The sequence below is a fragment of the Conger conger genome, chromosome 8 (genome assembly GCF_963514075.1).
Source record: "Conger conger chromosome 8, fConCon1.1, whole genome shotgun sequence".
NCBI lineage: Eukaryota > Metazoa > Chordata > Actinopteri > Anguilliformes > Congridae > Conger > Conger conger.
Genome location: NC_083767.1, coordinates 30092979 through 30117937, shown reverse-complemented (window position 1 = coordinate 30117937; position 24959 = coordinate 30092979). Strand labels below are relative to the sequence as shown.

Here is a 24959-nt window from a genome sequence, read left to right as displayed (position 1 = left end):
GCACTTCTATCCAAAGTGCTATTTATAAATGCAGTCCATTTACCATTTACTATTTTCGGTACACAGTGATGCATCGCCACTGTTACATTCTTTGGGGAAAACTCATCTTCTCAATGAATGCCGGGCTTCTGCTGGAGTGGATAATTTGTTTCTGTAACACATTTGCTCTCTCCCTCTCCCTCTCTCCTTCTGTCTCAATACAGACTCCTGGAAAAGGAGGCCCTGATCAGCCAGCCACAGATGTTAACGACCAGACCTCTGAGGTGTGTGTGCCTGCCCCCCCCCCCCTTTACTGCTTTACTTGTTGGCCTAGGCCGTTTTGAGGTGATAAACACGAACCACATCACATAGCCAGCTATAGGCAGCCCATTAAACCGGTTAAGTTGGCAGCGGATCAGAATGGTCATGCCATTTAAGTTGAACTGCCTTCTCTTAAAGGACTAACACAAAACCGAATACAATGACAAGTACTCATGTAACCATTTATTAGTCAGATTATTCCACTATTACATTATTACATTATTGGCATTTGGCAGACGCTCTTATCCAGAGCGAGGAACAGTTGATTAGCAGGAGACAATCCTCCCCTGGAGCAATGCAGGCTCAAGGGCCTTGCTCAAGGGCCTTGCTCAAGGGCCCAACGGCTATGCGGATCTTATTGTGGCTACACCGGGATTCAAACCACAGATCTTGCGTATCCCAGTCATTTACCTTAACCACTACGCTACAGGCTGCCACACTATCCATCACCTGTACTATTGTAAAAGATTAACACAACTGAGGAGAGACATACTGCACATAACTGTGGCATTGTTAGTTAAACCTAACTTTTTGGGCTGTGCTCCAATTGAGAGAAGATGGTAAAATCTTCAGTCACAAGTTCATCTCAACTATTTGTAACCAGGTGACACCGTACATCTCTGATCATCCTTAAAGTTCTTGGTGCTTTAATGGTACAGAAGATGCTGATATGAGGTGATATGTTATCTTTCCTGGGCCAAAAAAGACATTGACATATTAAACAATTCAATTATTTAGATTGCTGTATAATTTGCTAGGTAGACTGTGTTCACGGCCGGCCTATCACAACCTGTGCATTTGGAGGCTGGTCTGTACGGAGCCTGCCTAGACACCTTAGGTAAAAAAATTAATAAATAAAAATTTCACTCAGAAATCTGTACTCTTGGTTTTTCAATCAGTACATTGGGTTTGCTGATTGGTCTGTGGAGTTTGTTTTGAAAACGGTGTGCTTTGTTTGCCAATCCATACCCCATGGAAGAAAAACACATTGCATTTAACAAATCTATTCTATAATAGAAATTTAATTTTAATTAAATTTGTGTGTGCAGCTATTCACAATATGCCTTGGAAGTCTGATGTAACCCAGAGTGAAACCTTTTCAAATATATGGATTCCAATGCCACTCTCCAACCAAAACAATGATTTCCTCTAACAAATGACTAACGCGGCTCCATGTTACATACGTTACGGTTAGCAGTGGAATGATTGGTGGTGGCAGTCAGGGTTGTTTGAGTATCTCAGAAACTGCTGATCTCCTGGGATTTTCATGCACACTAGTCTCTAGAATTGTGCAGCAGTTCTGCAGACAGAAATGCCATGTTAATGACAGCTGTCAGAGGAGAATGGCGAGACTGGTCAAAGCTGACAGGAAGGTGACAGTAACGCAAATAAACACATTACAACAGTGGTATGCAGAAGAGCATCTCTGAACACACAACGCATGATAACTAAGTGGATAGGATTATAATAAGCTGTCTTCCTCTCAGTGTAAGTCATGTGAAGGCCTAATTAGAAGATGAACTGTTAACCATATTTTATTCATTCAAACTTGGAAAATCACCTGGCCTGGATGGAATTCCTATTGAAGTATATAAAGTTCTCTATGATGTAATAAAATATCCATTATTGTCATGTTTTAACTAATCTTATAAAATAGGGAAACTTTGGAGACCCCTTGCCTAATGATGTTGTGATGCTAAAATATTAGCCAATGCATCGCTAACAGGATTAAAAAAAATATTTCAGACATTATACATGGTGATAAAATGGGTCTCATTCAAGGTCGTTTCATTGGTGATGACATTAGACATATAATTGAGACTTTAGAGTATTATGATGATGATAATGCAAAGAAACCAGATCTGATATTTATAGCTGGGTGTTAGATAGGGTAAGATTAGATTTTATTTATAAATGTCTGGAGTTTTTACATTTTTGAGTGGATAATTCCACTTTAATAAAATGGGTTAAAGTTATGTATGGTTATGCTAAATGTAGAATTATTAATAATGGCCATCTTAGTAGGGTTTTTGGACTAGCAAGGGGTGTAAAACAAGGGTGTCCCCTTTCACCATATCTATTCATAATTGCCATTGAAGTTTTGGCAATTAAGATCAGAGACAATACCAAATTGAATGGTCTAGATATCTTTGGCCTAGGCACCAAGATATCCATATATGCAGATGACACAAGCTTCCTTCTCTCCCCATGTCCAAACACCCTAAAAAAAAAAATATACTGTATATATATATATATATATATATATATATATATTTTTATCTTAATCCCTCTACCACCCACTTCGAGGGACAACTAAAATACTTTTTGAAGACCTACATATCTTTGCCATCTTATCAGGTTTAAAACCAAATTATGATAAATGCACCATATTACGAATTGGGTCTCATCAAAAATATGATGTTTACATTATATATGATGTTTACATTACCATGCTCTGTGCCAATTAGCTCAACAGATGGTGATATAGATCTGTTAGGAATTCACATTCCAAATAACTTGGGCGACCTCTCAATTTAATCAATCAACTTTAAAAGAAAATTATAAAAAAAGATACTGCAACAATGGCAAGGAAATAATTTGAGAAAACGGCACTAATAAACCTCACAGTTTATATACTTACTTACGTCTTTATCTAGTCCAGGCAATTCTTTTTTCTAAACCCTATGAACAGAAAATACTTATGGTTATCTGGAATGGGAAACCAGATTAAGTGAATATATCAGCAACGTTCCATGCAAGGTTATAATCAAATACTGTCATGCCTACCACGGAATTGGAAAAGGGAACTGGTTAAGGCGTCTGGGGAATTAATGGTCTGCAGACCCTGTGTTAAAAAATAAATGGATAAAAACTAGTGATATTAATAAAGAAATGTATCTTTTTATCTTAAAAAAATAAAGGTGCATTCGATTGATCAGATAAAATTCAGTTACAAATGGGAACAGCTTTTTGATGCACCCCTCCCATGGAATGTGATGTATGAATTTATTTATAAAATATTTTTTTTATGTGAACCTTCCAGTTGACACTATTGTATAGTTGTTGACCAGCTTGACATGAACTCTCTGAGTGGCGACATGGCTCAGGCAGTAAGAGCAGTCGTCTGGCAGTTGGAGGGTTTGCGGTTCGATCCCCCGCCCGGGCTGTGTTAGGTGTCCCTGAGCAAGACACCTAACTCCTAAATGCTCCTGATGAGTTGGTCAGTGCCTTGCATAGCTGCCAATCGTGTGTGTTTGAATGGGTGACTGAGAAGCATCAATTGTACGGCGCTTTGGATAAAGGCGCTATATAAATGCCAACCAAATCAGCCTCTCAAATCAGCTGTTGAACCTAGTTACATCTCAATCTGTTAAGAAATATGTAGAATGTTCATAAATGAATCCGGCAAAACTTCTGCCCACTTGGCACCATGTCCGAAGCAGTGTTTCTGAAGAAGTTTTGCCTCCCTGGCAGCAAATTTTACACCTTTTAGCTGTTGCGGGCCTGGCTCTTTCCTGACCAACTCGCCGTATTCACCCCCTGAGCTTTATGGAAGTAGATGGAGATGGCTATGGGCTGAGCAAGACTTCTGTGTGGCAGTGCGTTCATGCCGTCTCCAACATCCTACTCTATCACGTGACAGACCACATCCGTCTGCCTTCCATGAGACACAAAATCCTGGAGGTGTACCAAGGCTTCCATGCGATCGCTGGCATCCCTCGAGTCCTAGGCCTCAGTGGTGGGTAAAGATGCCGAATAAGGGTTTTTTGGCCGTTTGAGTGTGCTTGTTGGAGACAGCGGCCACCCCTCTGAACATATCTCCTCACCCCAGTCGCCAATCCTGTGACCCAGGCTGAACAGGGCTATAAAATTATCCACACATGCAACATAATCGAGCGCACAATTGACCAGTGGAAGATTTTGGTTGGAGGGCTAAGACTGAAACCACACCGCTTTTGTGCAGTAACTGTTGTTACAGCCATGCTGCAGGATATGGCAGTTGGTGCAGGTGCACCTATGCCAGAGGAGGAGGATGAAGAGGTGGATGGAGGAGGAACAACACCACCATGGTGTCCACGAGCTTCCCTTCATGCTGCCGGTGTAGAAGCAAGCACCAACCGATCAAGAAATCACCGATCACACAACACTTTTTTTGGACTTACCCATTTTCTCCCTACCAATTATTTTGGTGTTACCTTTCCCAGTCACCTGAAGCTCATACACCCCACAAGTCATTTACTGGGATGTTCTTATTTCTTTACTCAACTTATATATTTCAAACATACATTACCAGGTTGCTTTCATAATAGTGTCAGAATACACACGTCTCTCTAATGTGCCATAGTCACAGTATGTCAAATTGAATTAATGAGGTTGATAAGAGTTGACACTGCAGGTTAATTTTCATATAAGTCTAATATATTACCCTGGAGTACTGCTTCTCAATATAGCACATTGGACATGCAGTTATTTTAAGACGGCAACGGAACATTTCATTCAGCATTGCTCGTTGTGCAGTGGTTTACTTGCAGCAGAAAAGCAGCTGTTCTGTAGGCCCAATATAAATGGCATACAAACATATTGGTGCACAGTGGTGTTTAATAGAACAAATTGAACATTTTCTAAAATAATTTAACGTTCTGGCGTTGTTTGAGAAGCACCCCCGGCGTCACTGCCAGCTCTGCATGAATAGGCTTACCTTGACCTGGCATGATGACGGGCACTGAAATGGTTGGCCTCGGCCAAGGTGTGCTGCTGCTCTATAATTTCTAATTCTAATTTCGGGCAAGGTTGTTGGCCTCTTGGGTCGACGTCTAACAGAGTGTTGAGCCCTGGATGTTAGGTGTTATGCGTGCAGCGGTGGAACCGGGGGGTGAGGATGGTCTGGTTTGAGCACATGAAGTACCCTCACCTGCCCCAATAACTATGCCCCCTGAGATACCCTGGGAGGCTGGCTCTCCAATAATTGCCTGCGCCTTTACCTCGTTGGGGGGTGAGTGCTGGCACAGAGCTGGGCCCACCACCTGTCCTCTCCTGGTCTCTCCAGACTGCGGCACTTGTACGTTTTGCTACACTCGCATTGTCTTCCGGACAATGTCCCACTCTCTCTGGGCTGGGGCTGGACCCTGCCATCTTCCGGTGATGTTTACCCATTACATTACATTATTAGCAGACGCTCTTATCCAGAGCGACGTACAGTTGATTAGACTAAGCAGGAGACAATCCTCCCCTGGAGAAATGCAGAGTTAAGGGCCTTGCTCAAGGGCCCAACGGGTGTGCAGATCTTATTATGGTTACACCGGGATTAGAACCACCAACCTTGGGTGTCCCTGTCATTTTACCTTAACCACTACGCTACAGGCCGCCCCACATTAGTATTTATTGTTCATAATAAGCTGTTTACACAGCCATTGGTGGCACTGCTTCATTCAAAGATGTCTAGTCCTACGCGGTAGGGATCCAACTGCCTGCTCTGCTGGGTGAAGCTGGTTGCTGAGGCTCATTGTCTGTAAGCAAGCCTATACGCCCATTCACACTTCCGGATACGCCTCATACCATAGAACGCATGGAACAGTCGCTCCCTGGACCAGTGTTCCGATGATCAGCCGATGCAGTTGATGCAATTCCTGCTACTCGCGGTGAGAGCGATCTTGCCCCACCTGGGAGACATATTCTTTGTGGATCACCGGCTCCTAGTTTGGCACTCCCCCGGACTTACTCCCCTCTGCCAGGGAACAGAACCGAGGGAGGGCTCCCGCCTTGGCCACAGCTGTGAAACCCATGGAGGAGAGCTACACTGGTGAATTGGCCTGTGCGTAACTGAGAGACCCCACGCTGCTCCTCTATCATATCTCCATCAGTACTGGTTGTGGGTTTGTCTATGTTTAGAGGTGTAAAGCTTAGAAATGCAGAATCTCTCTGTTATCCAGGAGCACAAGTTTCGGATATTAATTCCAACATTTCCTCTATCATCCAGGAACACCAATCTGCCACAATTTTAGTGATGCACGTGGCTTCAAATGATCCCCGCCTCTGGCAATCGTAAAAGCGAAAAGATGACTTTATGGAAGAATTCAGCTCTCGACAGCTGGTTGTACTGTGTGGTCAGTGGGCCGATTCCATCGGTATCTTTCAGCAATATGGATTTCAGCCGCCTGCAAAACTGCACATCTGGCTCAAAGGGTATTGCAGTGGTAATATTGCCTATAATATTGAACTTGCTATGCTATCCATGCCAGCTCAATGCTGAAAAGTGGTGAGCTCAAATTAATTTCATATGTGCCGGCATGCCAGCACAGCTGCTGAAAGCAGACCGAATGTGCCTAATGCTCATCCCATCCAGGCTGTACCTCTCACTCCCAACTCCCACTGCTCCTAGTAATGTACACTCAATAACTACTGTTTTAAGCATTAAACATCTGCCTCATCAAAACTTTATGCCTACAGGTATAACAGCAAGTGATCTTATCTTTATCAATGCCCACACCCTCCTGATAATAGTGCATCTACTTATTGTCACAAATCTGAACTGGTATCTCTTCATTATTTAAAAACTCATAGTGGTCTTGGATGTCTACACCTGAATATCAGAAGTTTACTACCAAAGTTGAACTTCATTCATGTTATGATTAATGAATCTTCACCGGATATTCTTATCCTAACTGAAACTCTTGTTAGGGAAAAATGCCCTCTTTAACATTTCACAGGTCAGCATCATCTGATGAAATGGATCCACAGTAAAATAGCAATAGCTATACTTGAGTTTAACTTTCGTATTTATTTGCAAAGAAATAACGAAGTGACAGGCTGGCTCTCTGATTTGAATCACACATTGTAAGACTCTTATACACACTTTTCCACAAGGGCGGAGACAAAAACAAGGAAGACATGATGCTGACAACCAAGGATTATTATCATTTAGTCTCTAGATAAACTCCAACCTTGCCCTTGCTGTAAGACCGGAATATGCTAGCTATTCCCTTCTAGGAGAAGCAGAGACATTAAGGTCAAAGGTCACACCTATTTGTGATGTTCCGAACATCACCTGAAGCGCAGCTACTACAATTTTGCAATCTTACAAGGAACACTTTTGGCTGAGCCTGCCCAGTTTGCAGTCTCTCATTAGCAACCACCACACTGTCTCTGGAATTAGGCACATTTCTTATTTATTCCTCATGAAGGTTGCACTGTTTGTAACATTGTGAGCTAACTTGGTGTTCAGGACACGGTGAGTCTACGTTACAAGTAGGGCTGCAACGATTAGTCGATGTTATCGATGACGTCGACCATGTAATTTCGTTGATTCGGATATTCATAACGTGTCTTATTGTTTTGAACATGGCGGCGGCAAACCCAGCTGAGCGTGCAGGAGACAGTTCATCCAAAAAACCAGAGCATCCAAAGTGTGGGAATTATTTAAGCAAAAACCCAATAACCCAATAACCCAAAAACCCACGCTGTGCAAAGGCGCAACGGCAGATCACAGCCGCACGATGGCCAACACTTTAAAAGAAAGGATCCAGGAGCTGTGAGCTGAACTTGCTATATTAATATTGTTATATATATATATATGTAGCTCTGTAACGTTGTCAACAGTGCTATTGGAATGTTGGAATTGTTATAACGCCACAGTTACACTAATGTGACAAAGCCCTATTTCCCCTGCCGAGTTCTGACGGCTCCAACCACTTGATGTTATTCAAACGGGTAGCAATATTTGATCTAGCGTTTTGTAAAAAAAAAATAAATAAATAAATAAATAAATAAAGGCAACATCACCAACTGTTATAATTATCAGTGTAAATATGGATATCCCGTTTCAAAAGCAGTCTTAAAAATATAGTCTAAATGAAATAATTGTAAGGTTAGTTTTATAAAGTTTCTGATTTTACTTCTTTGTAGTGGTAATGACAAGACGTTGCGCATTTTATTAGGGTTATCTAACTACAGCACAATTAATGAGTCCCATTCGAAATATAAATAACTAAATTAATATGATTATTTAACAAATTTGAATTTCAATGTTTCCATGTCCAAGTCCAACATTTACTATCACCCTAATAAACACGTAGCTCAATGAACAAGTATCCATGTGAACATAAATACAAGTAATCTGTAATCATAGTGCAGCCCTATCCATCCATCCATTTTCACCTGCTTATCCGGAGTCGGGTCGCGGTGGCAGTAGGCTAAGCTGGGTATTCCAGGCGTCCCTCCCCCAGCAACGCATTCTAGCTCCTCCTGGGGGATCCCGAGGCGTTCCCATATATAATCACTCCAGTGGGTTCTGGGTCTACCTCGGGGTCTCCTCCCAGTTGGATGAGCCCGGAATTACCTCCAAAGGGAGGCGCCTGGGAGGCATCCTGATCAGATGCCCGAACCACCTCAATTGGCTCCTTTTGACGTGAAGGAGCAGCGGCTCTACTCCAAGCTCTCTCTGGATGTTCGAGCTCCTCACCCTATCTCTAAGGCTGAGCCCGGCCACCCTATGGAGGAAGCTCATTTCGGCCGCTTGTATACGCGATCTCGTTCTTTCGGTCACTACCTAAAGCTTGTGACCATAGGTGAGGGTAGGGACGTAGATCGACTGGTAAATCAAGAGCTTCACCTTCCGGCTCAGCTCCCTCTTTACCATGATCCGGTGCAACGCCCGCATAACTGCTGAAGCTGCACTGATCCGCCTGTCGATCTCACGCTCCCTTCTACCCTCACTCGTGAACAAGACCCCGAGATACTTGAACTCCTTCACTTGGGGGAATGACTCGTTCCCATATATTTATATATATTTATCCCGTATATTTATGTTTGGTAATATCCACACATTTGTTCAGTAAGAAAAAGTAGCCTATTGCTGCTGCAGAAAAATCAATAACAAATCGAATCAATTAGCAGAATCAATAATGGCATATAAATAATGGATAAAATCTTTATCTCCATCCCTACAGGTCAGTGGTGAGTCAGATTTTACCATTTGTATCAGGATGACACCATATGTCTCCTTATAATCCTTATAATGCAGGTAGGAATTGGTAGAAACAGGATAGCATCCCAGGAACTTTTTCATAGGCATATGATTACATTGCTAATTGATGCCATCCAAATCTGCGATTTTCATTGGGTGGGATTCAGGTAAAATGATGTCTTATTGATTTCAACATCCGATGTATAGAACATTTTCTGGTCATCTTTCTTGGGCCAAGAAAATGATCTTACTGGGTAAAATGGATGCATACATTTAACCTCAGTATCCATGTGTTCTTCATCTATTGTATAAAGAAGCCAATCGAGAAAAAAAACAAAAATCATAACAAACTAAGGGGTGATACACACGTTTACAATGCCAAAGCATCTGCTATGCTGCAGCTATGTACACTCAGTAAGCACTTTATTAGGTATTTATTAGACTTCTTATTTAGACTTGTACTGCTGTAGCCTATCCACTGAAGAGTTATGATGCGTTGTGTGTTCAGAGATGCTCTTCTGCCTACCACTGTTGTAATGTGTGGTTATTTGCGTAACTGTCACCATCCTGTCAGCTTTGACCAGTCTGGCCATCCTCCTCTGACGTCTCTCATTAACAAGGCGTTTCTGCTGCTCACTGGATTATTATTATTATTATTATTTTATTTTATTTTTTTGGCACCATTCTTTGCAAACAGAGGTCACCAACCCTGGTCCTGGAGAGGTACTGGGTCTGCTGGTTTTTGTTTTCACCTAAAATCAGCACCCTGTTGAGACCCAGGTGAGGTGAGTTAGCTGTGCAATCATCTGCTGTAATTGATTAATTAAGTGCAGAGTTACAGCGAAAACCAGCAGACCCAGTAGCTCTCCAGGACCAGGGTTGGTGACCTCTGCGCTAGAGACTAGTGTGTGTGAAAATCACAGGAGATCACCAGTTTCTGAGATACTCAAACCACCCTGTCTGCCACCAACAATCATTCCATGGTCAAAGATCATTTTTCCCCATTCTGATGATTGATGTGAACATTAACTGAAGCTCCTAATAAAGTGCTTGGTGAATGAACATTTCCATTCAGATACAGTCGTTGTTGCATGTGCATTTAGTTATATTTATGTTCAATATTGTCACAATGTGTCCCTAAACACCTCCGGAGGTGGTTTATACAATTGGATCAAAATTTGTCTGTGTCTTTGTTGCATTTACACCTGTATTGGTATGTGGTCAGGCTCCATCTGATTGAAAACTGATTACCCTCCACGCATGTTAATGCCAGGTCTAAATCAATTTTTGTTTGTATCCTCAGGGTTTCATCTGTCCCCAGTGCATGAAGTCACATAACTCTGCTGAGGAGCTCTTCAAACATTATGAAGTATTCCACGAATCTGCCAACCAGCCCATGTCCCCAGGGCCTGGCAGGTAACTGCATACCTTACACTGCCATCCACAATGTGTAATCCCCACAGTACATTGACATATACTGTGACCACTTTATTAGGTACACCTTTCTCATGCTGGGTAGCACCTCCCTTTGCCCCCAGAACAGCCTGAATTATTTGTGGCATGGAATCAACAAGGTGCTGGAAACATTCCTGACAGATTCTGGTCCATGTTGACATGATAGCATAATGCAGTTGCTGCAGATTTGTCAGCTGCATGTGCATTTTTCACGTTGCTGTGGCCATAAGGGGATTCACATGATCAGCAACAATACTCAGGTAGGCTGTGGAATTTGAATGATGCTTAATTTATATTAAGGGGCCTAATGAGTGCCAAAGTCCTATCATTCATTTATTTGCCTCTGTACTCCAAAATTTGAGATTTGTAATAAAAACTTTTTAAAAAACCATGTGGGCGAGAGCCGCGGTGGTGCACGGCTAAGGCATCGGACCTTGATGCAAGCATCAGTTCATTGCACTTGCACACTGAGGACCGGGGTTCGAGTCCCGGTCCTGCCAAGGCTGATTACGCCCGGCTCACGTGGGAGTGGCGTAATTGGCCTGTCGCTCAGAGTAGGGGAGGGACTCGACAGGGTTAGTAGGATTGCCATATATATAGCCTGATCGCCTTGGAATCACGGTCACTGGCTGGAACGATCGGGCTTGGAGAAGGTGTGTTGTTCTATGGATGACTAGATCTCACCGGGCCGCCAAGGGACGTAGATGGTATATCCTAAAGAGCATGGGAGAAAATGAAACGAATGAAAAAAAAAATAAAATAAACAGGTGGCAGCAGTGCACATTGTTAGATTTAATAAAAGGCATGAAATAAGGGGGGGGTCATTTCTACATTGTGAAACCAAAATAATAAAAACTCAGACCCTAACCGTTTAATAAAATCTAATAATGTGCACTTTAACTATGTGTTAATTGTGTGATTCCATATCTAAAATTGTGGCAAATCAGGCGAATCAGTACATAACGAGTCTTGCCCCCCCCCCCCCCCCCAATCTTCAATGGTCTAGTTCTAGCCTGTGCCCACTGTAGCCTCAGGTTCCTGTTCTTTGCTGCCAGGAATGGAACCTGGGGAGGTCTTCAGCTGCTGTAGCCCATCCACTTCAAGGCTCACATGTTATGTTATCAGAGATGGCATACCACTATTGTAACCTTTGGTTACTTGAGTTACTATTGCCTTTCTGTCAGCTTGAAGCAGTCTGGCCATTCTCCTCTGACCTCTTTTATTATCAAGGCTTTTTTGCCCACAGGCCTTTGTCTGACCATTGCCTGTGAACTCACTAAGGTACTCACTTGAGGTCAGTTTGAGGTCACTTCGATCACATTTCTTCCACAATTCTGTTGTTTGGTCTTAACAACAGCTGAATCTCTTGACCATTTCTGAATGCTTTTATACATCAAATTACTTCCATTCATTGATTGATTGGATATATGCATTAACAATCTGGTGTACAGGTGTATCTAATGAAGTGATTACTGAGTGTGTATGTATATATACACAGTACTATGTATCAAAGTGCGGATTGTTCATAAAAGAGGATTTTTAAGCATATTGTTATGCATTTTGGTTTCACCATGTAGTAATTTTATCACTTTTTATATGTAGTGCCCCACGTAGTGGTGAGAGAAGTCACAAATTGTTTAGTCTGCCACTGCAAGCAGGATTTGCAGCAATGCCTTTCCCCAAGAAAGAAACAAAAACCAAACAAACTCCCCGATGGGAATAAATATATGGAGGAACCCGGTTGTAGAGGGGGGAGCCCATCCTCCGCTGGCCCGCAAGTTGTAGATGGATATAACAGAAAAAATTCCATTGTATAAATTGGACCAATTGTAATATCTGCAGCAATATGATTGTTGAGGCTGATTTGATGTGAACCCTTGATAACATAAAGCCACTTAGCCTAGAATTGTGTTCCATAATGTATCATTGTAATTTACAGCTGAATCTAGTCCCACCACCAAATTCCCAGAGAGATGCATTCAAATGCAAAGTGGTTTTAATATTGCTTGTAAGACCTGAAAATAAGATATCCAGACTCTGAGGTCAAGCTGTCATGGCATGCAAAGCACATGCAACCAAGCATGTCAAATAAAATATTTTTCTCAAACATTGAAATGGTGAAACCAAATGTATAAAAAATGCTCTTTAATAGAAGCTGAGAATATGCAATTTTGCCCACTTTTGAATTATCTGATTTGTGTTGATTACAAATAGAAAAAATAAAACATTCATAGAAAAAAGCAATGTGTGTCCAAAAATTTGACTGCACCTGTAACTTTTATTGTTTAGTTTTACACTATTGCTGTTTCATACTGGCTCTATAGTTTATATGGCTTATAGGATTGTCAGGGATAATCAACAGTTTGAACAGATCTAAGGTGTGATCTCTGTCCTCTATTGCCAGGGAAGATCTTGCTCTGCTCCAACAAGAAGTGCAGGACCTACACGCCTCTCTCAAGGTATAAAAGTTTGCATCCTCATGTCATCAAGCAGATATTTAAAGATATCATAAATTGATTTCAGCAAAGCAATTTGCTTACACAAAATCACACAAGGAGGGCAGAAGTAGCAGGTTAAATGAAGCCGTGGTCAGGTTGTGGTGCTTGAGCTACAGCTCCAGGCCGGAGCACGGAGCATGGAGAGGCAGAAACAAAACAATGATTAGTGAAGACCTCCAATGCCTTTATGTAGTGCAGTACCATTGCATACTTTAAGTAATGGCTGAATAATGTGCTTCATATATTCCTGTTAATTATACAGTGGGTGCGCGTTTCATTAGACACTTCCTCCTTGTTCGCACAACCACCAGCAGGTGGAAAATGTGAGCACTCTAATTGGTAGCAGTCTGAAATAATTGCATGGTTCCTACCATAGAGTGTACAACCCCTGGCAAAATTTATGGAATCAGTAGACTTAAAGGATGTTCATCCAGGTTTTTTACTTCATAGCAAATAAACAAATCTGACACGAAACTAATTTTGTTTAACAGTTGAACATTCTGGCTTCATGTAACATACCTCAAACAAATTATATTAAAATATTTTAATTAATCTGGAAAATTATGGGAAAATATTGAATTTGAATACATCTTTTACAATAGAAAGTCTATGAAGCCCTAGTATCTCGTCTATGAGGTCTGTAATTATCTAATAGAAAAAGTTGACGAATATACTTGATATGATAGATGATAGCCTATCCATCTCAACTGTTGCGGTTCAGCTGACAAGCTACAGTCTTGGAACAGCAAGGCAAATTCTTTGTTTTTGTAATACACTGAAGATTTGGGTTTGAGAAAGAGAAACAAGAGTTCAGAATTTCTGCTTTTATTTCCTGGTATTTACAGCTAGATGCTTTAAACTACTTAGAACATAGCACCTTTTGTAGCAGACTGCCCAATTATTATGTGAGCAAAAGTATTGGAACAGGGAGTATTTAAGTAAATGAAAGTTTATCACACTTCATATTTGGTAGCCGATGTCTTGCTTGCAATAACTGCATTAAGCCTGCGACCCACTGACATCACCAAACTGTTGCATTCTTTTTTTGTGATGCTTTTCCAGGCTTTTACTGCAGCCTTTCAGTTGTTGTTTGTCTCGGGGGGGTTTTCCCTTCAATCACCTCTTCAGGAGGTGAAATGCATGTTCAATTGGGTTAAGGTCTGGTGATTGGCAGTGTATTTGGGATCATTGTCTTGCTGCATTATGTGGACACATTTCTCTGTAAGTTGGCAGACAGAATGTTTTTGTAGACTTCAGAATTTATCCTGCTACTACCATCAAGAGTTACATCATCAATAAAGATTAGTGAAGCCTAGTCCAGAAGCAGCCATGCAAGCCTAAGCCATGACACTTCCTTGACCTTGCTTCGCAGATGAGCTTGTATGTTTTGGATCATAAGCAGATCCTTTCTTTCTTCACACTTTGGCTTTTCCATTCCTTTGGTAGATGTTAATCTAGGTCTGATCAGTCCATAAAACTTTGTTCCTGAACATTTGTGGCTCATCTCTGTACTCTGTACTAATTGTAATCTCACCTTGCAATTCTTACTACTTACTACTGGTTTGCATCTTGTGGTATAGCCTCTATATTGTTGCTCTAAGTCTTCTTCGAACAGTTGATTGACCTCTGCCTTGTGGAGACGGTTTGTGACTGATGTTTGGGGTTTTTTTTTCACAGCTTTCGCAATGTTTCTGTTATCAACTGTTGTTGTTTTCCTTGGTCGTTCTGTTTGATGTCTATTGCTCTGTACGCCAACGGTCTTCAAAATGCTTCAAAATGGCTTGCTTTTCTCCCAAACGATTTATTTTTTAACCAATCAATCGAACAAGACACATTTGGGCAGCAAGAAACACCTGTCAGTCGCATGTTTCATGTTTGCGCACCTAAGAAGCAGGTGGTCTGATACAAAAGGTGATATATTCTAAGTTGTTGAACAAATGTAGATAAAAATTCCCGGACATAAAAACTGAAATTTGGATCTGCCATCTCATGTACATCTTTTGACCTCAAACCCTATTGTCTGGGCAGGCCCTAGCGTAGTGGTTAAGGTACATGACCCGCAGGGTTGGTGGTTAGATCCTCAGTGTAGCCACGATAAAATACACACAGTTGTTTGGCCCTTGAGCAAGCTGCTTTGGATAAACGCGTCCGTTAAATAACTGTACTACTGTACTGTCTTCAGTGTATAGCAAAAGCACAGGAATTGACCTTGCTGTTCCAATACTTTTGAAGGGTACTGTAAGGCTAGTTTGTTTGCTTGGCCAAGTATAAAGTATCAAGCTAAGCTTAAGTAGTTGATACTCATATATTGAAGTCATGTATAGATAATCAATCTGAGCTTAAAAGGTCAAATCGTAGCTAAATTACTGGTATAATTAACAGCATAATATGAGTTTTGCGTTGCTTTAGCTATTTTAGAAAGTTAAACGGCATTCATGGCATATTAGCTTGTTAGCTTAAACTATTGATAACTGAACTGGTCAAAGTTGGCTACGAATGCAATTAAATATTTCATTCTTCATGTCGTAGGCTTATGTCATTGTATTGGCTACATCCAGTGAGCACTTTATTAGGTATTTTTTCAGCTTATTTTTTTGACTTAAAGGTACACTAGGTAAGATTTGTGTTAAAACATTGTTACAAGACCTTTGTAAATCCCTTCCTATCATTGAAAAAGGCTCACTGACATGTTGACACACCCTCTGTCTGTGTTTATAGTCCTGAAATTTGGGTGCGCTATCACTCTGTATCAAAACATTGTACAGCTGAACAACAATTATAGTTCATTGGTTGAAAATTGTATACTATTGCTTATTATCCAAGCGAAGACTACATATCTAGATAACAATCCCAGTTTGTTATTGGTAGCATCAAGCAAATTAGTTATAGTTACCTTGACGAATTAACAAATATTCAATTACGATAAAATATAGGCAATACGAACATAGTAGCGATTGCTGAAGCTTTGTGCTTCAGGTGAATATTTATAAATTTGGGAAGGTGACTAGTAATAGCTAATTTTCTTGTTACTGATAGCAAACTGGTATTGTTTTCTAACTAGATAAGCAATAGTATACAGTTTCATTGATCGCGTGTTTGGAGTGTAATTGTGTCAGCTACATGTTCCTTTGATCTCTTTGCCTGTTCAGTTCTGTTCAGTGTTTAGCTGAACCTTTATTTCTCTCAAACTGTAAGTTACAGTTGCATCGTTCGTTGTAGACTATCTTAGTTATATAGCCAGCTAGTTACGTAGCCAAATAACGTGCTTGCTCACAATATAGTTGGTCAGCTGAAGTGAAAACTTCAAAAAGACAACAAATATAGTGTTGTGTAGCACACCAAAGTCAAGATTTTATAAAGTCACCTGTTCGGCGAACATTTTGTTACTAGAATGCTATGAAAAGACAGCAGGCACTGAACTGTATAGTAATGCTTTATATTACGTGGTATATTCATAGACTGTGGGAAGCATAAACAGTGTTGTGGTTATTTTTTGTTGCAATTCCTCTTTTGACCGTTTGGAGTCTGAAATTACCTATTGTACCTTTAAATCTTCTGCTGCTGTAGTCTATCCACTTAGAAGTTTGATGCGTTTTGTGTTTAGAGATGCTCTTCTGCATATCACTGTTGTAATGGGTGGTTATTTGTGTTATTGTCACCTTCGACCAGTCTGGCCCTTCTCCTCTGACCTCTCTCAAACAGCTGAACCTCTTGACTGTATCTGCAACTGCAGAATCATTGCAAAAATTGCAGTGTATGACCAGCTTTACTATACACAACTGCTCATGCTCATGATTAGTTCAATAAAATGATAGCTGCCATCAAATGAAATGTCATGCTCAAGATTAGTTAACCAATGGGTGGGACAATGAGCTCTGTCTTTCTTGTCTAGGAGGAGAGATGGTTTTCTGGGGAATTGAAGAAAGAACTTGACAAAGTCCAAGGACAGCTGAAGCAAGTAATTCCTTTAAAATGCCTTAGACCTGAAGAAACCTGCCATTACCTTCCAACAATTAAAAACTAAGAAAGAATAATAATTTGAATAATTGAGTGTCTGTATATATTTTTTTTATGTTTAGCGACTTGCCTGACAAAACTGTAGGGTTCCTTTTAAGGTCAAACCCAGAAGTTTGTTCTAGATTAGTGAATTAGTTACAGGATCAAACAAATTGATACCTCTTCTTAAAAGTCAAGCACTCAACCACTTCATTCATTATGGCATTGAAATTAAGTGATCCTGACATACAGAGAATGAAGAGTGTTTGCTCAAAACCTCAGGATTGGAAATACCAATACAAATGGCAGTTCTTTCCATGTGTGGGAGCCAGAAAGGAAGGGTGAGATGTAAGGGCATAGGTTTACTTTGGAGAGTAGTCGGAACAACTCAGGGTGTCTGAGGGTCATCCCCCAAAAACTTTAAACAAATTTTCTTCAACTCTACAATCAACACAACCTTCTATGATGGTTTAATACTCTTTACGACAATAGAAATTGGAAAATTACCATAAACACGTGTACATTTCAATGATTTATGATTTATGTATGTAACCTGCACTAAGGAAGCGATTGAATACACCTGACTAATCATAAACGGCTCAGAAGCCAACTGAAATGGACATTGTTTGACAATCTACTTCTCAAATTCTATCATGATCTGTTGTCATCTGAAATGGTTCTGAATGTCAGTTTTGACATTTAGAAAACCATCTGAAATGGTTTTGAATGTTTTCAAGATGTCCGCCAAATAGCATTGATTTCAATGGTCATGGGATGAATACATACATTTTAGGCATTTTCCTGTTGCTAGCCTAGATTGTATCATATTTGATACAATATTATCATATATTGACAACTGATACATTATTATTATCATAGTTAAGTCTCCAAAGACCTGACTGACAGACCAGAAACGCTCTCCAGGAAGCAGGAATGAATGTGTCAGTGGCTATGGTGCACAGATGACTTAACAAAGAGAACTACAGAGCCTACACTGCAAGATCTGCACCACTATTTAGCCACAAAACCTGGTTACAGTATGCAAAGTACATAAAAGAGCATGCAGAGTTCTAGAAAACTGTCTTCTGGACAGAGACCATGGTTGACTTGTATCAGTGTGATGGCAAGAGCAAACTCTGGAGACCAGTGACTGTGGAACTGCCCAGGAGCCAAAGCACCCCCCCCCATCTCTGAAACATGGTAGTGGGTTTAGGCCTGTACTGCTGGCACAGGTACTGGCTCACTTCATTGATGTAATTGCCGATAGCAGAAGCCAAAACTGGACTGGAATTAATCTGATCTAAATCCAATTGTACATGCAGTCCATATGCTGAACAGAATTTAAGGCACCTAACCCCAAAAATAATTAGAAGCTGAAGATTCAGTGCAAACCTGGAAACTTTTTTACATAAACTTAATATGTCCCTAAAATTATGGTGTCCTGAACTGGGGGACTACAGTGCAGTCTAAGTATTTGGACAGTGGTACAATTTATATGTACACCTTTTGGAGCTACAATTGACTCAAGGTGTAGACTGCATAGTCTGTGGTCGCGAAACGTAATCTTGCATGGAGCAGGGAGGGATCCAGTTGTGATGGTCCACTGAATATAATATTGAGGGGTATAAACTTATTAGGAAGGACAGCTCCAGTAAGAATGTGGGGGTGTGGTTGTTTATGTAAGAGAAAATCTTAGTGTGGAATCTTAGATTCCAGAAATTGACCAAAGCATGCCTAGCAAGGATATTTAGATTAAGTTTATTGGGGCAGAATATGAGGGCATTAACATTGGAGTGTGTTACCGACTGGCAACCTCAGATAGTAACTGTAAATACAGTAGTGCGCAGTGATGATTATACACCACCACGTTTGTCTAAAATGGGTCCTAATATATTACTTCTTTAATAGTTTTTGGTGAAAATGTATTGAACAATACTACTGTCGGCAATGAGAGCAAAATTCCCACAATTATATTGGGGTAAAAGTATGGCTAATAAACAGAAACACACAATTTTTATTTTTTTCAATTTAGAATTTTTATTTTTGACTTTTAGCTTTTGACTTTTGCATAACATGAATGCATGTTTGAAGGCTCATTCCATGAATGTTGATGCTAGACAATTAGTTTAAACTGGTTTGAAGCAACATTATTCTGCAAAATTACTTCTGGTGGTCAGCTGTTTCAGTATTCAAGGTAACATGAACTTTGAGCAGTGTCACAGTGTTAAACACGATGGCACAACGGAAGGAGATCTGAGATTGTTCGTAGCCGCATTGTAGCCTTACATGATGCCAGCTTGTTACTTGATGAAAATATTCATCTGGTGACAAAAGTTATGACTTGGCCCACTCAAAGTCCAGACCTTAATCCGATTGAGAAAATCTGGGATTTGCTGGATACCAAGATAAATATGTTTTAACATCGAAAGAATCTCTTTGGAATGAACTTCAAACCATATGAAATGTGTGAACGATTAAATGCTGTAATCAAAGCAAAGTGTGGCCACCCTAGATATTGACTTTTTTCTCCAAAAAAGACTTATAATTTTTGTTTTCACAATATATTGTTATCTGCTTACTTATTTTCATCTACATGAACCAACATTACATGAAATAAATACTTGAATGGTTTCTGGTTTATCTTCATTGTGCTAAGTGTATAATCATCACTTTACACTACTGTACAATGCTCTTTGAAAATATGAAACAAGCTTGCCAACGAGGTGAGACTATTATCATGCGAGACTTCAATTATCTGGAATTTGGTGACCAGACAGAGAAAAGGTGAGGAATTTTTGATGTTATAAATAACCTTTTTTGACACAGCAGTCAGCCTATAAGAGGGTAATCTATTTTAGATCTGGTGATATGTAATGATTCAAACTGAATTTGCAAGATAGAGGTAATGGAATCACTTGGGACAAGTGACCATTCCACAATAAGTTTTGATGTATTTTGGCAAATTAAGAGGGGCTCCTCCAAGTCTTGGATTTTTTAAAAGTTCAAATGTATGTAATGTAGACTGGGAGCAAGTTCTTGATTGCAGGACTGTGAATGAAATGTGGGGCAGGTTCAGAGGGGTTATACATGATGCACAGTGTAAATGCATTGCAAAGGTGCAGAAAAGTAAGTTGAGAACAGTCTCCACAGTGGATTAATACAACTATATGTGAAAAATTAATAAACTGTACAAGACACCTCTGAGAGTAATAAAGATGAAAGGGGAACGAGGGGGGACGTTGAGGATGTAGGACACGTTTCTCTATTGCTCCTGAGTTAGTGACCAAATTTATATATTTAATCTCGCTAAATCGTGCATGTCTTTGGTGGTTAAGTGTCTAAAGAGTCCTTTAAACGATTCACACTATATTTGAGGACTTTAAATGACATCTAATCGACCGAAAACGGAGTCTGCAAGAGCAGGCTGCAATAAGCCGGCGCCCTCTCCTGAATCCGCTCCCAACATCGGGTGCTACAGCTAGTGCTGACAGCACGACGGTATTGACCGCAGAAATGCTACAATCCATGATGGGCTCCCTCAAAACCGATATTTTCAGTAAGATTGACACTTCATCTACCACTCTCAGATCAGAGATGATACTGGTCAAAGACAAGCTTAAAAGATCTATAGAGAGGATCCAGAATAAACTCGACGCTCATGGAGTCGTTTTATCGGAGCTGGAGCGTGGTGCTACAGATCACAGCACTCGGATTACTGAGTTAGAGGCGAACGTCGGCTCACTAACAACTAGGGTGACACACCTGGACAACAGATGCGAGGACCTGGAAAGTAGAATGCGGAGGAACAACATCCGTCTTCTGGGAGTGGAGGGTCCGCGACCGACAGAATTTGTAGCCGGGCTGCTTCAGGAGCTGCTCGGCCTGGATGAGAAGCCGCTGCTAGACCGGGCCCTGCGGAGCCGACCCCGGGAGGGTGAACCTCCGCGACCATTTGTCATCAGGGTGCATTTCTTTCACGTCCGGAACGACATGCTGAAGAGATCCGGAGAAGCGTCTCCTTTCCTCTACAAGGGTAGAAGAGTCTCTATTTCCGGACTACACCACGGCTGTGGCCAAGAAGCGGGCTAGCTTCGGAGATGTGAAGCGCCAGCTGCGCGCCTATCCGGGCGTGAAGTATGGTCTCATCTACCCTGCGGTTCTGAGACTGACCCTACCGGACAGCTCCACACACAGATTTGAAGACCTGGCTGTTGCGGACGATTTCATCAAAAACAGAGTGAAAAAAGCTGTCATGCCACCGCCGGGTCTGTAGCTCAAAATATCAGTTGGCTGGTCTGGTTAGCAGGCTAGTTAGCGGGCTAGCTGGTAGGCAGATTAGCTAGTGAAGTTGGTCTTGCAGTGCTCATTGTTGACATTTGAATGCAGCTGTTTTTTATTTTCAGTACATGTTGGTGAGTGAAGCTAGCCTTGCAGAGCTCATTGTTGGCACTTGAACGTAGTGGGTTTTTTGTTTTTTATTTTTATTTTCAATACATGTTGATGAGTATATAGCGGACTCCTCACATTAATGTGATATAATGTGGAGATATATTTTATTCCACTTACATTACTGCCTACTATTTGTGTCATTCTCATTTTGTTTTGATCTGAGCTGCCTGCACTGCCAATATTTGGCTGTTTACATGGTTGAGGCTCAGTTTTGCCACTTTATAGATTTTGTATCTCTCTTAACTGAGTTAGTTTTCCTCGGGTCCTAATGTTACTGGAGACCAACTTATGCACATTTGTTTTATTCTAGTTCAATGGTCACAAATCTCAGGTAGCTAAGAGTAAGCTAGCTAAGTTGGTATGCATTGCTCTAAAGGTTTTTTGTATTTAGGGGTTTGCTTGCATCTCAGTTGGGGAGATGCTTCGGCAAGAGGGATTGTGGGAGGGTTTTTTTTCCTTCTGTATTTGTGTTTTGTTTTCTTGTGTTTTGTCACTTGTTTTTGTTTTTTGGATTTGCACTATTGAGGTCAGCCAAAATATTTAGCTTGCATTATGCCTTGTCCTTAACATGTCTTCTCTTAAGACATGACTCAGCCTAACGTAGCTCATCCTGCTGGAGGGAATGGCTTTAATTTTCTCACTTGGAATTGTAGGGGCATTAACAACCCAGTTAAACGCAGTAAGGTTCTCCACCACCTCCATCAGTTGAAAGCTCACATCATCTTCCTCCAAGAAACTCATCTCAAGGTATCACAACACTCAATTCTTAGGTGCAGATGGGTGGGTCAGGTGTTCCATTCCTCATTTCAGAGTAGGTCAAGAGGGGTGGCTATCTTACTTCACAAATCAGTAACTTTTACATGTTCTAATGTGATAGGTAATCCCAATGGTAGATATGTAATTGTAATTGTCAGTGGTAGGTTATTCAATACGAAGGTGGTTAATATTTATGGTCCTAATTGGGACAATGGTGATTTTTTCAAATCGGTTTTCTCCACACTCCCTGATATGTCCTCCCATATGCTGATCATAGGCGGTGACTTTAACTGCTGGTTGGACCCACTTTTGGATCGATCCTCCACTAAATCTACTACTTTATCAACCTCAGCTAGGGTTGTCCGTACTTTTATGTCTGATTTCGCTGTTTCAGACTGTTGGAGAACATTTAATCCATCTGGGAAAGCATACTCTTTTTTTCTCTTCAGTACACCACACTTTTACGCGCATAGACTACTTCCTTGTAGATGACAGACTTCTCCATTCCATATCTTCGTGTTTATATAATCCAATTGTGGTTTCGGACCATGCCCCTGTCACTATGGGAGTAGTCTTTCAAACAGCTAATAATCAGAGACCGCCTTGGCGGCTTAACACTCAATTACTCAGTAACAAAAATTTTATTAACTTTGCTTCGGCCCAAATTGACTTTTTTATAGATACAAATAAAACCCCAGATATCTCTGCGTCTACGCTATGGGAAACTTTGAAAGCTTATCTCAGAGGTGAAATTATTTCCTGCACCACATATGAGAACAAACTTAAAAAAGATAAATTGTCCATGCTAACACGCCGCATTGCCCAATTACATAACGCATATTCCATTTCACCATCTCCAGATATTTATAGGAAGCGCTTAACTTTGCAAGCAGAATTTGCTTTGCTAACAGACCAAGTTACTGAGCTGCTTGTCAAATCTAGGAGCACCTACTACGAACAGGGAGACAAAGCCAATAAGTTATTAGCACATAAGTTGCGTCAAGTTTCATCATCACATCAAATTCCCAAAATTCATACATCATACGGAATATCATTAGACCCTAGGGAGATAAATGATGAGTTCAGAAGTTTCTACCAGTCTCTATATACTTCTGAAAGTGATGCTGATTTATCAGAATTTGATGACTTCTTCCATTCCCTTGATGTACCTTTAGTCAACCGGGATTTGGTTAAAGAATTAGAACAACCAATCACTGTTGAAGAACTGTCTAGAGCTGTCAAATCCCTTCAATCCGGGAGAAGCCCAGGGCCTGACGGTTACTCGACAGAGTTTTATAAAAAGCTTTTCCCTAAAATAGCCCCTATTCTAATTGAAATGTATAATGAAGCATTTGTAAATGGTATTCTACCACAGACTCTCACTCAATCTGTTTAATTCTTAAAAATAATAAAGACCCTCTTGACTGTGCATCATATCGTCCAATTAGCCTGTTAAATGTTGACTATAAAATATTAGCCAAACTTCTGGCAACACGCCTGGAAACAGTTCTCCCATCAATTATCTCTTCTGATCAAACAGGATTTATTAAAAATAGACATTCATTCTTCAGTCTTAGGCAACTATTTAATATCATGTACAATTCCTCTGACACCAACACCTCTGAGGCCATTATATCCCTGGACGCGGAGAAGGCGTTTGACAGGGTGGAGTGGAAGTACCTTTTCTATACGCTAAATAAATTCGGCTTTGGCTCAAAATTCATTGCTTGGGTAAGACTTCTGTATGCGTCCCCTCAAGCCTCTGTCAGGACTAATAACACTCAGTCAGGCTGTTTCCCTCTGCAACGGTCAACACACCAGGGTTGCCCTCTAAGCCCCTTATTGTTTGCTCTCACCATAGAACCCCTTGCAATAGCACTTCGTTCCAACCCTCTTATCAAAGGTATAGTTAGATACGGACATGAGCACAAGGTGTCTTTATACGCAGATGATTTATTGCTATACACATCTAATCTTTCTGTGTCTGTTCCTGCTGCCCTTGCTACTATTACATCCTTTGGTCACTTATCAGGGTATAAACTGAATCTTAGTAAAAGCGAATTGATGCCGCTTAATGTGACCGCAGAAAAATTCCCATTACATACCTTGCCATTCAGAGTTGCTCATAGTTGTTTCACTTATCTTGGTGTACAGGTCACGAGTCGATTTGAAAACCTTTTTCGGGCCAACTTTTCCTCGCTTTTAACCCGCACTAAGGATGATTTTGAACACTGGTCGGTGCTACACCTCTCTTTAGTAGCGAGAATTAATTCTGTTAAAATGAACACACTCCCTAAATTTTATATCTCTTTCAGTGTCTACCGATTTTTCTTCAACACATTTTTCAAAAAAATAGATGGCCTAATTCTACCTTTCATATAGGATAAGAAGACTCCTAGGATACGAAAACAGCTCTTGCAGAGACACAAGTCAGACGGAGGTCTGGCATTACCAGATTTTAGATTTTATTATTGGGCAGCTAATCTTAGGGTCATTCAGTTCTGGTTGCGAGGTGGAGAGATATCCCCACCCCCAATTTGGTT

At 40.8% G+C, this 24959-nt stretch overlaps 1 protein-coding gene across 8 annotated transcripts in view; it reads left to right on the top strand.

Annotated features, from left to right (window-relative positions):
• eea1 (early endosome antigen 1) overlaps positions 1-24959 on the top strand; it is a 155471-nt gene that overhangs the window by 12424 nt on the left and 118088 nt on the right. For 6 of the 8 annotated variants that reach the window (XR_009709458.1, XM_061253298.1, XM_061253295.1 and 3 more), the window contains exons 2-5: positions 204-263; positions 10566-10678; positions 13122-13176; positions 17108-17173. Coding sequence is in view for 7 of the 8 variants with exons in the window: in XM_061253298.1 (XP_061109282.1) it covers positions 204-263; positions 10566-10678; positions 13122-13176; positions 17108-17173 (294 nt within the window). In the remaining variant the exon portion in view is untranslated. The remainder of the gene's footprint in view (positions 1-203; positions 264-10565; positions 10679-13121; positions 13177-17107; positions 17174-24959) is intronic. The other 2 variants (XM_061253299.1, XM_061253296.1) reach the window with 1 other exon arrangement.